Source organism: Conger conger, chromosome 1, assembly GCF_963514075.1.
Source record: "Conger conger chromosome 1, fConCon1.1, whole genome shotgun sequence".
NCBI classification, from domain to species: domain Eukaryota; kingdom Metazoa; phylum Chordata; class Actinopteri; order Anguilliformes; family Congridae; genus Conger; species Conger conger.
This window is the reverse complement of record NC_083760.1, coordinates 69927876-69942165: the sequence shown is the minus strand read 5'-3', so window position 1 is coordinate 69942165 and position 14290 is coordinate 69927876. Positions and strand designations below refer to the sequence as shown.

General features: G+C 45.7%; 1 protein-coding gene across 8 annotated transcripts in view; it reads left to right on the top strand.

Moving 5' to 3' along the window:
- Window positions 1-13869, top strand: part of satb1b (SATB homeobox 1b) — a 53887-nt gene extending 40018 nt beyond the window's left edge. For 5 of the 8 annotated variants that reach the window (XM_061248903.1, XM_061248887.1, XM_061248850.1 and 2 more), the window contains 2 exons: window positions 10216-10449; window positions 12087-13869. In XM_061248903.1, the coding sequence (XP_061104887.1) occupies window positions 10216-10449; window positions 12087-12623 (771 nt within the window). In that variant the 3' untranslated portion in view covers window positions 12624-13869. The remainder of the gene's footprint in view (window positions 1-10215; window positions 10450-12086) is intronic. The other 3 variants (XM_061248911.1, XM_061248896.1, XM_061248878.1) reach the window with 1 other exon arrangement.
- Window positions 13870-14290: the final 421 nt, after the last annotated feature.

Genomic DNA, 14290 nt, shown 5'->3' with positions numbered 1-14290 from the left:
ATTCCTCTGTGCCTCTCGCGGCTCCAGCTCCATTCATGTCTGGTGTGAATGTGAATTGAGCGGCAGATAAGGATCCTGCTAATTACGCAGCTGAAAGGGGGCCTGAGAGAGCAGTTATCTGCGGCTCCATCTCGTAATGTGCACTCCCTGGGCAGCTGGTCCCCCTCCCGGCCCGTAGGGGCACCGGCTGGACGTCCCCGCGCAGACGGAGCAGTCTGGCGGCGTCGGTGGGTCAGCGGGGGTCTGGGCGCGCTCTCTGCCCGCTGCCCCCGCCCCGCGTGTGATTGGCCGCTCAGCGGAGGAATCCAGGAGCCTCGCGGTGGAGGAGGCGAGGGATTGGCACAGGAGCCGCCGTGTGGCAGCGCCCCTCGGAGAGGAGGGGGAGGGGTGTGTGGGTGTGTGTGTGTGTGTGTTTGGGGGGAGGGGGGCGTTGTTACCTCACACACTCACTCAGTAACAACAGAGCACTTATTCTTCTTTGATGGTATTGGATTAAATCACCCTTGCATTTTCCGCATCTTCTTTAATTTTTTATTTTGCCTACGCCAATGAAGGGCGGGTTATGTTAACATTTAAACAGAACATTATTACATTTTTGTCTTGACACAAATCCTTTTTTCCTGTGTGTTTTTTGGCGCTGTTGGTGGAGATGGAGTCTCTAACCTTGGAGCCGCAGTCCTGCCTCCCGCGGAGCGCAGCGGTGTGGGGGAGTGGTCGGCCGTGTCAGGAGGCGCGTGTGGGCGGGCCCCGCGCCTCCTGAGGGCCTGTGATTGAGCGTAAATCAGATCACAGGCCGCCCGCTATCGCCCAGCCGCCGGGCCTTCTGAGTGACCAGTGCAACGGCCTCCCCCCTGCAAGAGGCTGCGCTAATTAGCCAGGCTCTAATGAGACAGAATGTCACTGATCTGGTGTGAGCCTGCCACGGGGGGGGGGGAGCAGCGGCGGGGGCGCCATCTGTCACCGAGTGCCCGCTACGCCGCTCTCCAGGGGCCGGGGATTGTCTCTCTGGTCCGCAGCCCTGGGGAGAGCGCGCTCGACCGTCTCCCGGGCCTGAACGCAAAGGCGCGCTCGCAGTTCCAGCGTCGCCTGCCTTTTGTGTTCCTCTTCGCGCTGACACGTGTGAACACGCATGCACGGACGCCCACGCAGATGCACTTACACGTGCGTACACAGACAGTCTGGCCCCTGCTTCCCGACAGGATAACGCGCACATGCACGGTTTATCAGACCGGCGTCTCGTCGTGCGCCTCTCTACACACCCTAATGTCGTGTAAATAACTTGCTTGGCTTGCAAAGACAATTTGAAAAACAAATTGCCATTCGAGCATCAGTACTTCAACTAGCCAATTTCAAGATTTTATGCATTTCAATTAGTTTGCTACAGTTAAAGTAATAAATATAGTTACGAAGAAAATGGCACAAATGTTATCAATTGCCTTTAACAACCGACCTAATACTCGGTAGTTGTTAAGTTGTACAAACTACTGATTTGTATATTTTGAAAATGGTTCCCACTGGCTTTATGTAAAAAAAAAAAAGAAAAAAGAAAAAAAAAAGAATTACTTTATAGTACATTGGTACATTGTAACATTACCTCATTATACCACTTTATTTTTAGACTTTCATATTTTCATAAGTTATATTCCAATTTCTCTTCGTGGGAGGTAGGGTTTCTCAAATGCTCATTTGGGTTCATTAGAAAGCCATGTTTCTGGCTGCTGGTTAAGCGAATCTGTGTGCAAAAACTGCAATTCAAGTCCTTAATTCAAGTGCACATTTCTCTCTTACACATTTGTGTCTGACACATGTTCTGTCCTACGCACCTTCCTTTAGCCTTTACTCCACATGCCTGCCCCAGACATATGGAGCCCATTGTCACGGGCCTGTTCCTGGCCTGTTCCTGGCCTGTTCCTGGCCTGTGCATTGTGCTGGCCCTGGTCTGACTGGGGCCTGTTTGTTGTGGCAGAGGCAGGTGTGGGGTGCTCTGTAGCAGAGGTACGCTGATTGGCACAGTGTGAGAATTCGGGAGAGAAGGAAAAGCTGGTGTGAAATGTGAATGAGCGGGGGGCATGGCGGAGAAAAACCCAGCCGTTTCTGAAAGGGGATTCAGAGGATGTGTCGTAGGGTGGGAACACAGGTGGTCCAGAGGGAGGTCTCACGTCTGCTGCTGCACGGGAAAACGGTGAACTTGAGGTTTTTACTGTGGTTAGAGTTGTTTATACACTGAAAACTCAAGTGTTTCTTCTGTAAAGCCAGGGAGAAGGGGTGTGATGAGCTATACCTGAAGGGAGAGAGGGGGAGGCCAGGGCTGCTTTATTAATTGATTTATTTATTTATCTGCCTGCTTGGTTATTAGGTTTCCATGGCAACCCCTGCAAAAGACACTGTTCCCTGTTTTATTGAAGGCACAATTTCTTGAACCAGAGAGCTGGACCTCTGAATAATTAATTTCCTCTATGAAATATTTCACAAAAAGCAGGCTGCCTATGAAATCTTTCTCCACCCCCCCACCCCCCCTATAATGGACAGAACCTTCCCTGGCCTTATTTTATCCTCCTTTTCTCCCAAATCTGTGAGTTTCCCCCTTTTCCTTTCCCCCTGCGTCTCCTGCCTCTGACCTTGTCTCTCTCTCCCTCTCCCCCTCGGTGGAGCGAGGCAGGTTCGGGGCGCACGGTTTGCGCATAAGCGAACCGCTCATCAGCACGCCTGCGATTTGGTAGCCTCTCTCTGCCTCCTCCAGCAGACCACACAGGGCTTGTTCTGAGTCCCATTCTCGCTAATCTGATCAGGCAGGCAAATACGCCGGGAAAACCGCTTTAATGATCCCTCTAATTACCTCAAGTCAATACCAACTGTATTATTAGACTCGGGGAAAATATTCCATTAGGGTCCCCCCCGTGGGACTCCCGGCGCGCGCGGTGTCACGCGCAGCGCGCCCCCACGCTTGTAATTAATTTTATTTACACACGCAGGAATGCACAAGGTCGCACCTGCAGCCCGGAGCCTCTCGCCCAGCCCCCGGCTCGCCCGCTTAATCAGATCTGTCATAATTACCATTCTGCATGCTTCTGACACACGCTGTGAAATATTTCAATTTAACTGCGGCTAGCGGGCCCCGGCAGATGCAGCGCGAGCACGTCCGCGTCCGGGCCCGGCGTCTCGCCCCGCTCCCTCCCTCCCTCCCTCTCTCCCTCTCTCCCCCCCCCCCCTCTCCTCTCTGACGGCTCACTCAGAACGGCCCGCTCCCTCCCCCTCTCTCCGGCCCTTATCCCCCCCCCCCCCTCACTTCTTTACCCTCCCTCCCTCCCTCCGTCCCTCCCCTCTCGGTGACAGAAGCTGATGTATCCTGTAAATCTTCAGAGCGCTGCAAGCCCGATAACAGCCGATTAGACAGTTTAACCACAAACAGCTTGTTCATTTTCTCTCAAATCAAAACCACATGTTGTGAGAAAGGAAGGGGAAAATATTGTCCATTTCGTTCTCACCTATTTATTTATTTTTTTGCCTGTTTTGAAAGTTTTCTGTTTTCTGCACTCGAAAATATCCTGTTGCATTCTATTCTATTCTATTCTCTTCTCTTCTGAGTAGCCACTGCATTTAGCTCTTGGCTGCAGTATGATGCACATTTCCTTTCATACTGATTGAAAAATGTAGGCCTAATTATTCATTAAGAATTAAGATTTTTTTTTTCTTCAAAATATCTATATACCGTTACTCCCTTTTTAATGTAGCTGTAATGGCTGCTTTTTGACCAACTAAAATCTGTGCTGTACACTTAATTTGAAAATGCTATTTGCTTAAAATAGAATTGTGCAGCCACTGCAAATAAAGCCATTTTAAAATTGCACTTTTTTTAAAAATTGCACTTTTTAAAATCAAACTTACAGACTGAACATGCAGTACATGAAAACGAGAAAAAAAAAAGCCTTCGATTTAAATTGCACATTGAAATTTTCCCTATTTTCTCCCTTTTCTGTAATGAAATAATTGCAGCACTGATTTGTCAGGATTATGCTTTATTTGGTAAAATAGCGTCTTGAGCTGCTGTAAAGCTTGTAGTAAATGGCTGATTTTGTGAAGGGTCAGCAGCTCCTTTATGTGTCTTCCTCAGCAGTGAGTGATGGGTGTTATGTGCGGCTGTACCTGCCGGGCCCTGCAGTGAGGGAGAGAGTCGGGCTGCAGTGCCACACAGAGATCCAGAGACAGCTGCTAGCTGTCTGTATCCAATTATCAAACCCCACAATAAAGGTATAATTAATCTAAGGCGCAACGTTAATGCCCATCATCAAATGGCTCCTCCGCACGAAATCACACAATTTACGCCTTTGTTTAGATCAGAACCTCTTTTACTGGCGCTTCTCGACGAACGCAATCCAGTGTATCTCAGAAATGCCCCCCCCCCTCCCCATTGTAAATTATTTAAAATGCACTTGCAATCCTGAATTGTATGGAGCCAACCCCTAGCCTTGCTTTAAAAATATTTTTTTCTTTTCTTTTTTCTCTGTTTTGGGTTGGAAGGGAATGAATGTTGTTCCAGTTGTTCGCATTTCCGAAGCTAAACTTATCGACACAAAAATCACAGGAAGTCTCGCGAGGGGAAAGTAATAGATTAAAAATAGTGGCATCATGTGTGCGTTTGTGTGTGTAAGCATGGTTTTCAGGCTGGCGCTCCCAGCATGTACATGGGAACTGCTCGATCTCCATCTGTGGGCGTTGCTGAATCCCCATTGTGATGCAGGAGGTCATGACCTTCAACCCGAACGTGTTGACTTCACACAGTCCCCAGCTGGTGTGCACCACGGGACTGCGTTAGGTCCCTACTTCATGTGTCTCACTTTCAGGGTAGAGGAGCAGAATAACATGCTGTTTGTTTCAGCTGAACAGATGTTCATACATGCAGAGATACACGGTAACAGCAGCATGAACACTGCTGCCTTTAACGCTTTATTAAAGCTGCTCCATAACCGATCTAAAGAGGGATGTTAAAGGTTAAAAATGATTGAATCGTCGTGCCAGAGAATTTAACACTTGAATGTTCACTCTGAAATGAGCTGCATTTCATATCATTTGAAAATTGGTTAAATGCTGTGGGTGGATCAATGGAAAATGATGTAGGAATGTATGTAATTGAAACTCAGTGTTTGCAGTATTGAACTATTCTGCATTGAGAGTACGAGCTAAAAAATAATATAGTTGGAAACTAACAGTCTTCATTTTCATTTATGAACTTTGCTGGTTGTAGAAACCCCACAAAACTTTTAAGCGTTAAAAGCATTTCTACAACAGTAATTTTATTACACAGTGAAGCATACATATCTTCGTATAGCTTCTGGCTTTGTGTTGTATGGGAGAGAATAAAAACTTTAAAGCAGGTTTGAACTTGGCTCTTACATTTGGTATCACCTTTGGAGATCTTCAGTTACTCAGAGGAAGTGAACTGTGGTTGAGTGACCTGGGTGGTGGCTCGACTGCTTCACTGCGTGCGAAACATCTCTTAACCCGGGGCTTTTTCTGTTTTTCCTCATGTTTGATGCAGATCTTATTTTGTTGTTTATGCTGTAATTAGACTACCTTGAAGTCAATCTTGATGTCAGTGGATAATACTGGGGTAATACAGATTTACGAAATGGTACGTAATCAGTTTTCGTGCTTTGACCAGTGGCAAATACAGAAGTTAACAGGGTTGACCACCTTAACGTCAGCGTTGGGGCCGCCCGGCCGGGTTTTTACCGGGCCATTTTTTCGTTCAGTGCCTTCGCCCTTCGCCAAGAAAAATTTGAATATCAGCTTAGAGCATTTTTATTTGCATAATAAGATTTCCACAAAATGCGTCCGTTTCAGTCTATTTTCAGCATGTGTTTGCTTATTGTTGCAGGAGATTCGCATATGCTGTGAGAACACAGACAAGTGTGCATTAATATTTCTCTGTCAGCAGATGGACGCAATGAGTGCCCGCCACATATTTCCAATACAGCACACGTAACTGTGCAGAGCTATTCGCGGGGAATAACAGGTTTGAACGAACCATGTTATCTTTTGAATTTATCTGCATAACATTGTCTGCAGGAGCTGGGCTGCTGCCAGGATCAAGAAGAGAAAAACAATAATGCTTTGTCTCTTACCCATTTGTTCCTAGTTGTGACATGGAGATGTTTGTCTCTCTCCTATGCAACTGCATTTACTGCGGACTAGCTGAAGTATTCCATTAACAATGATTTGAATTCATTAAACTTTGAAATAACTTGATTTCGAAACATTTTTCGTCCTTTTGTTTACATTCAAATGTTTACAGAGAAGGTAATGCTGTAATCAGACAGCTGCCCTTCCACATCTCTGTCAGTTAGGGAAGAAACAGACTTCATCCATTTGCATAAAGTAGGAAAAGTACCTGTGGTGTGTCAGGGAAAATCTTTCCCAGGGATGTGGCTGGACATGTACCAAACATTTGAAAATACAGTAAGCTCTTAAAGTGGCATTGACTCACTATGCTCTTGATCCTGACTGAAAACATTGATTGAGGGATTATGTAAATTTTTCTACTGAAGCTTTACCTGCAAACTTCAATTAGGCATAAGCATATGTGAACCATAGACTTATGGTCTGTTTTTTTCAATCTATTTTTTTTAAGTGGCTTTATTATGAGAAAAGACAAATTTAACTGCATTTTCCAAGTATCGATTTTTATATTGGGCCTGTACATCTTTTGAGTGCAGACATCTCAGGAGGTGTGTGCAGTAGGACATGGTTACAACCAAAAATAAGATTTAATGTCATTTAAAAAAAATAATCTTCAATTATTCCACAGACACAAAATAGAGGCATAAGGCTGCTTTGGAGCTGCTTGAAATGCAAGTTTTGTCCTTATTCTAGCCATTATAATGCCGACAGGTCGTCAGGAACTTCTCTAAACATATAGTTGAAAACTTATAGTAAAACTGAAATAATATCCATAAACTCCCGAAAGCGAATCTTCTCAAACATTCTTTGTTTTCTTGGAAAACAGTTGTAATAAGTTCCTCAGCCCTGTTAACGAGAGCAGCAGTTGGTGGCGCATTGCGGACGGTTGGCTGATAATGGAGAAATGCGATTAGAAGAAAGTGTTTGCAGACATGGATTGACCGCAGAGGGACTGTGGGGCCATTTTTTGTGTGTGGGTCCTCAGCACACTGACCTGTTTATTAATGTGCTAATGTGTGTCCGCCTTGGACAGGACGTGAATAACAGGCTGTTCTCTGACAGAGCCGGGCCTGTCCACTCATTGGCAGCTTGTGACTCTCTCTCTCACTCTCTCTCTTATTCTCTCTCTCTCTCACACACACACGGTGTGCTGCATCGCTGGGTGAATCTCGCGCATGAATTCAGCCATTGTGTTCCCAGAGAAATATTTTTATCAGAAAGCCACATTGCTATTTATACACAGCTATACAATGGAGTTAGTGCTTTTCTGTGTGTGGCTGTTGAAAAGTTTACTACCCTGTGAATGTGTACCGTTTTGACCTCTGCTCCGATGATGAACAAGGCCTAGGAAATGCACATCGGGAGGTTCACTCTCAATAAACTTTTAATTTACTAAACTAAGGTATTGTTTTAGAAAGACTGTGCTCTATGCCCATGTTAGTCTTGTTTTCTCCTGCAAGGGTTTGCACTAGTGTTCCTCTCGCATGTCTTTGATCATATTAGTGTCTCTTCACCCTGGGTGGATAAGGAAAGATGAATGCGTTTAAATTATTGATATCTCCTATTCAGAGACAGGTTTCTCTGAGCAAAGACTTAACAGCAGCTGACAGCGTATAATGGATGCAGCTGAAAATGAAATGTCATGATTGGGAAATGTTAGCCCCCTCCCGTAACATAAATTGTTTAATCAAGTGTGGCATTCTTTCGTATTCCAGCCATGTCTCCATGTGTGACTGTGTTGTTTATAGGTAACAATGAATGGCTTTGTTGTCATAGGCAACTACCTGTAAAAGAATCTGTTGATTCTTGATTCATGTTGAAAGTTGGCATATACTTGCGCAGTACTGAATATATTTCATACAGTGAATCTGTATTAGAAGTGAAATGTGTGGTGTAGGTAGTAGAGTCTCATTTTAATGTCCAAGGCTGCTGAGGCCCTACTTTTACTGCTAGTCTTTAGTTTATATCCACCTTATATAAGACCAGCCGAAGACCTTTGAACTGAGCCAATGAAGACTTGAATGTCGTTAATACCATAATTATGTTTGCCTTTATGTATAAAGCTCTCTGAATTGGAAGTGTACTTGATTTAATTCCAGAGATCACGGCATTAAGGTGGAACCCACTTGCATGTTTTAGTTCGGTTTGCTCAGACCTTGGAGCCTGCATTAACCCAGCTGGGTTGGGTGTGCGTGTGTGTGTGCGTGTGCCCCCATGAATGGTGTGTGCTAAGATTTACCTCATTACCAGTTGGTTTGGGAAAAAAGTTCCCCTAAAACCACTGGCATCAGATGAGCACAGCCCAGTTCCCACTGCATGCAAATGCCTGAAGAGCAGAGAACAAGGTGTTAACATGGGGTTCCCCTTTTCTCTTTCTCCTGGCCTCCATCTGACCCTCTGTGTGTGAGTGTGTGGCCACGTGTGTGTGTGTGTGTGTGTGCGCGCGACTGCATGTGTGTGTGGTGTGAGTGTGTGCATACATGCATTTTTCTGTGTGTGTGTGTGTGTGTGCCTGTGTGTGTGTGTATGTGTGCATGTGTCTGTGTGTGCCTACATGTGTGGCATGTGTGATGTGTGTGTGTGTGCGCGTGCATGCGTAAGCCTGTGTGTGTGTGTATGTATGTGTGTGTGCATGCGTGCATGTGTCTGTGTGTGTATTGGGGTTGTGGCTGCTCTCAGGCCAGGAGATTACAGTGCTGCTCTGCCACACAGCCAGCAGCCCACCAGCCCACCACCTCCCTACACTCTCCTGGAGCTCTGCTTCCACCTCCCCACACTTTCCTGGAGCTCTGCTTCCACCTCCCCACACTTTCCTGGAGCTCTGCTCCCACCTCCCCACACTCTCCTAGAGCTCTGCTCCCACCTCCCTACACTCTCCTGGAGCTCTGCTTCCACCTCCCCACACTCTCCTGGAGCTCTGCATCCACCTCTCCACACTCTCCTGGAGCTCTGCTTCCACCTCCCCACACTCTCCTGGAGCTCTGCTTCCACCTCCCCACACTCTCCTGGAGCTCTGCATCCACCTCTCCACACTCTCCTGGAGCTCTCTCTTCCTGCCCATTTTCTCCCCCCAACATTCAGGCACTCTTTCCCTTCTCACACACACCGTCTCCCCACACTCTCCTGGAGCTCTGCATCCACCTCTCCACACTCTCCTGGAGCTCTGCTTCCACCTCCCCACACTCTCCTGGAGCTCTGCTTCCACCTCCCCACACTCTCCTGGAGCTCTGCATCCACCTCTCCACACTCTCCTGGAGCTCTCTCTTCCTGCCCATTTTCTCCCCCCAACATTCAGGCACTCTTTCCCTTCTCACACACACCGTCTCCCCACACTCTCCTGGAGCTCTGCATCCACCTCTCCACACTCTCCTGGAGCTCTGCTTCCACCTCCCCACACTCTCCTGGAGCTCTGCTTCCACCTCCCCACACTCTCCTGGAGCTCTGCATCCACCTCTCCACACTCTCCTGGAGCTCTCTCTTCCTGCCCATTTTCTCCCCCCAACATTCAGGCACTCTTTCCCTTCTCACACACACCGTCTCCCACACGGTCTCTCCCAGCCTGGCCTCTCATCACATCGCTACATAATTCATCCCCTTAGCAGCACCCCAGATCCAGGGCAGTACACTTTCCACATTATCATTTTATACAGCTGAATATCTCCTCAAGCATTTCAGGTTCAGAGCCCTGCTTAATGACATTTGCCTCACTCTGGGTTTAAGCTAGCAACAATGCCACAAGGCCAGTTTCCTTAACCCTTCTCCAAGCTGCTGCCAGTTCAGTTCGCTTTCCCTCTGCCGGTGCTCAAGTTCTCCTTATCACACTATCGCACGACGTGTATGCTGGAACCTCAGGACTGAAGTATACATATTTTTTCATTTTTAGTTCATTTGCGCCATTTTCGTTCTGCGCTCCATGTCCGTCCGGCCCATGTTGTGGGGTGTACGAACGTCCATGTGTAACGTACACACATCCTCAGCGGGTGTGTGAGGCGGGAACGTGGAAGGCGTGACTGCAGCCTCTTCCTCCTCCTGCTGCAGGGTTGGCTGTGTGAGCTGTTGCGCTGGAAGGAGGACCCTTCTCCAGAGAACCGCACCCTGTGGGAGAACCTGTCCATGATCCGCCGCTTCCTGAGCCTGGCCCAGACGGAGCGCGACGCCATCTACGAGCAGGAGAGCAGCGGAGGCCCGCAGCACCACGCCGACCGCCCCCCTCAGCTCATGCACGTGCCCTCCGACCCCATGCAGGTGGGTGCGGACTGGAGACTGGCTAAGGTGCTTGGCTAGCCCTGGTGTAGCAACAATAAGATCTGTGCAGCTGTTAGGCTCTTAACCCCATATTGCTCCTGGGGGGACTGGCTCCTGCTTAGTTCAATCTACTGTAAGTCGCTTTGGATAAAAGCTTTGGCTAGATAACAAAAACAAAAAAAACAGTGTAGAGTCCCTTGGGCCATTTATCCACACACACACACACACACACACACACACACACACACGCGCATGCAGTACAGTTCTTATCTACCCACACACAAATGTCAGCATGCATACCTGAGCACACACTCGTGCATTTGCAAGCGCATATACACACACAGTCCTGCACACAGACAGCTACCCACACAAACCACCTGAATGCATGCAAGCAACCTTAACTGTACCTAACCTACATACATGTCACGCACTACTGCTGTGTGCTGTCAGCCTGTATAAAATGAGAAAATGTGGCTTTGCAGTTCCTCTTCCAAAAAATGCATTTAATTATTACATTTTAATGAAATTGAATGTCCTTTTTATGTTGTTCATACCTTCAGCCATGTTCTAAGACTGGACTTTCATACATGATATGATACATATTCATACTTATAATTAATAAAGGTAAGTGCATTTACACAGTTGTTCTTCAGGTTACAAGTTGGGTAGGTTGCTGCTGTCCCTGCTGGCCAGCAGAGCTGAATTACATTACTGTAGTTCCCACACAAGTTTGTGTGCTAGAGTCTGTTCTTATCTTTGATTTACAAAGAAAGCCAGCATGTGGGAATGGCAGCAGCACACCACATCTGTTCATCAGTGCCACTGCTTCTGGGTCAGGGCTGGGCCAGGAAAAAACAGGGTTTGTGTGGTCATCTGGCTGTCATATCTACCCTCCCTGCTCTCTCCCGTCCCAGAATGCCTCATTGTTCACATTTTAATGCGTCTTGTGCTCAGTCTGATGTGAACCTGGCCAGCAGAATAACAGCGCTGTAAAAACAACGGACCGTGATAGCATTATCACACTTTCAATTGGTTGTGATCAGCAAACCCAATTGACTTTGTGTAGGCATTCAGTCGGAGTTAAGCTTTTGCCCGTCATTTGTGTCGTGGACGTACAGCGATATGAATGGAATTTGATAAGAACAGATGTGAATGATGCTGGCTGAGCAGTTGAGACCTTACACTAAGGAGACCCTTATAGTCCCTGTGTGAATTCTAAGGTTTATGGTCGGGAAGAGGTATCCTAAACACGTTGGCGGGGAAGAAGCAACACGAGATTGGAGCCAGAACAGAACACCTTTCATGCTTTCTGTTAACTATGTTCAATTTATCACTCGGATTAAAGAAATAAGGGTTGACTTATTTCAGGAATTGCTCATGTGGTCAGTAACAAATAAGTATCAGCACAAAATGGGAACAGTGTTGAGTAGGTAGTGCACTGGAATTAGACTTGGTTTAGGTTCAAATTCTTTTTCGACCTTATCATGTTAAACTGAACAAGGTATTAAATCAGAATCCATAAAACCTGAAAAAAGAACATGAAATTAAACTTTGGAAATATTGAAAATGGTCAAATCTCCTTAAACTACAGAGTGAATTTGAATGGACGTGTCAGCATGCAAACTTACTAAGACTCCTTGACTTTACTTTTCTCCCAACGCTAGGCCCTGCCGCATCAACAACCTCAGCACCAGCCCCTGATGCCTCAGCAGCATCCGTCCCAGCCCTCTCTTTCCCAGCAGCCCTTGCAGCAGCCGATGCAGCAGCAGCAGGCGGGGCCGCGCCTGCCCCCTCGCCAGCCCTCCACAGCCTCGCCCGCCGAATCAGAGGACGAGAGCCGGAGCAAAGGGCGGCCGGGGAACAAGATCTCCCTGGAGGCCCTGGGCATCCTGCAGAGCTTCATCCAGGACGTGGGCCTGTACCCCGACGAGGAGGCCATCCACACCCTGTCGGCCCAGCTGGACCTGCCCAAGCACACCATCATCAAGTTCTTCCAGAACCAGCGCATCTACGTCAACCACCACGGCAAGCTGAAGGACCACGCGGCCTTCGAGGAGGACCTGGCCAGCTTCAAGGAGGGCGAGCTGCTGAAGGACCTGGACGAGAGCACGCAGACCAGCAGCACCATCTTCTCCATCAAGATCGAGGAGCACCTGACCGGAGAGGTCCAGTCCGAGTCCGACCATGACTCCAAAGAGTAGCCCTGGCGCTCACTCTCCCTTCTTGCAGTGCCACTGTAATACTATTTAAACAGACTTGTTTGTTTCTTTTGATTTTGTAAAAAAAAAAATTAAAAATACACCCTGTAATATTCACTGTAAAGACTGATGCATCATTTAATAACTTGCACAAAAAAATGTTACCATGGAAATTTGCTGACTGCACTTGATGTCCATTGTTTTTACACTGATTTTGAGCTACTGATAAAGTCAATGGAGTTTGATAGACTTTCATAGGTGTTTACGTACGTGGTGTTCACTGGATTTTAAAATGCATAAGTAGAAAAAAAGTCAACGACTAGGCCTTAAAGGTGAGGTACCAAGTCTGACGCCTGCTAGCAGAATTGCTATGATTTTAGAGCATAAACTTGATTACGGACCACTCAAACTCTGGAACCTGAGGACGCATGAGCACTGAGGAACGGCTCAATCTTTACAATATTATTTGTTAGGAAGAAATATAAATATATAGAGAGACATATATTAACTGTAAAAAGATACAGTTTTAAAGAGAAACTATGCCAACAAATGCCTTGTACTATATGGCACTGCCGATGTTCAATTATTTTGCAAAAACGTTGTCACTGTAATTTCTGAATCTCCACACAGTTTGAAATGTGAAACACAACCTTTCTTTGTTTTTGTCATCATTCATTATTTATTTGCAGATCGTTTTGCAGCGTTCTGATGTAATTACTTTGTTTTTGTTGATTTGAAATTTTTTGTTATGTAATGCTTTTTATTTTACTGATATTTTCTATTTATAAATGTAATTTTGATGGGCAGTAAAAAAAAAACAAGTGTCTTAAACGTTTTAAATGGAAAATGTGCTTTAAAGGTTGCCTATAAAAAGTGCTATATGTCAAGCAACTCATGCTACAAGCTTCACGATTAATGTTGTATGCAATTTTTACTATCATGCAAATAAGCTTAGGTAAATTACTAACCTATAGAACACCTTAGAGGAAAAAAAAACATATGCAATTTATGTGAAAATTGATGTTTGCAATGTGTCTTCCTTTGGTTAACAATCCAATTTGAAGCTATTCCTGTATAAATATTCTGTATAAAAAGTGTTTCTTTTTTATGAGTTTATTGCAATGAGAACACCGGTTATTTTGTTACAACTGACTGTTTTATAAGTGTTTCTCGGTTTCTTTATGCAGAAATGGTCTAACTAGGAGTGGTTATTGATTGTTAATGACACAATTAAACTGTTTGTATTGTATCGCAGATTCTTGGTATTTATGATGAAAATATTTCAGACTGGCAAAACATTTTCCATCCAGAAAATTTTAATATTTAACATTAGCTTTACAAGCATATTATATATAGTTCAATACAATAACAAATGCAAGAGTAATACCGTTAATGAATGAAAATTCTTATAAAATTCCCCTCTTATAATAATGAATAAATATTCATATGCTGCAATTCAGTAGGCCAGTGGAAAAGAGTAGAAATTGGAATTGCTTTTTGTAGCATTTCTCTCAGTTCAGTCTTGGTAAGTACTACTTCTGAACACCAGTTTTACCAAAGGAAGGGACTCTCAGTAATGGTGAGACATTATTAATACGCAGTAGATGCAGCTGTAGTGATGGTTTCTCAAAGGTTCTTTAAGCTGACTGGTTGCCCAAATTCTTCACCGT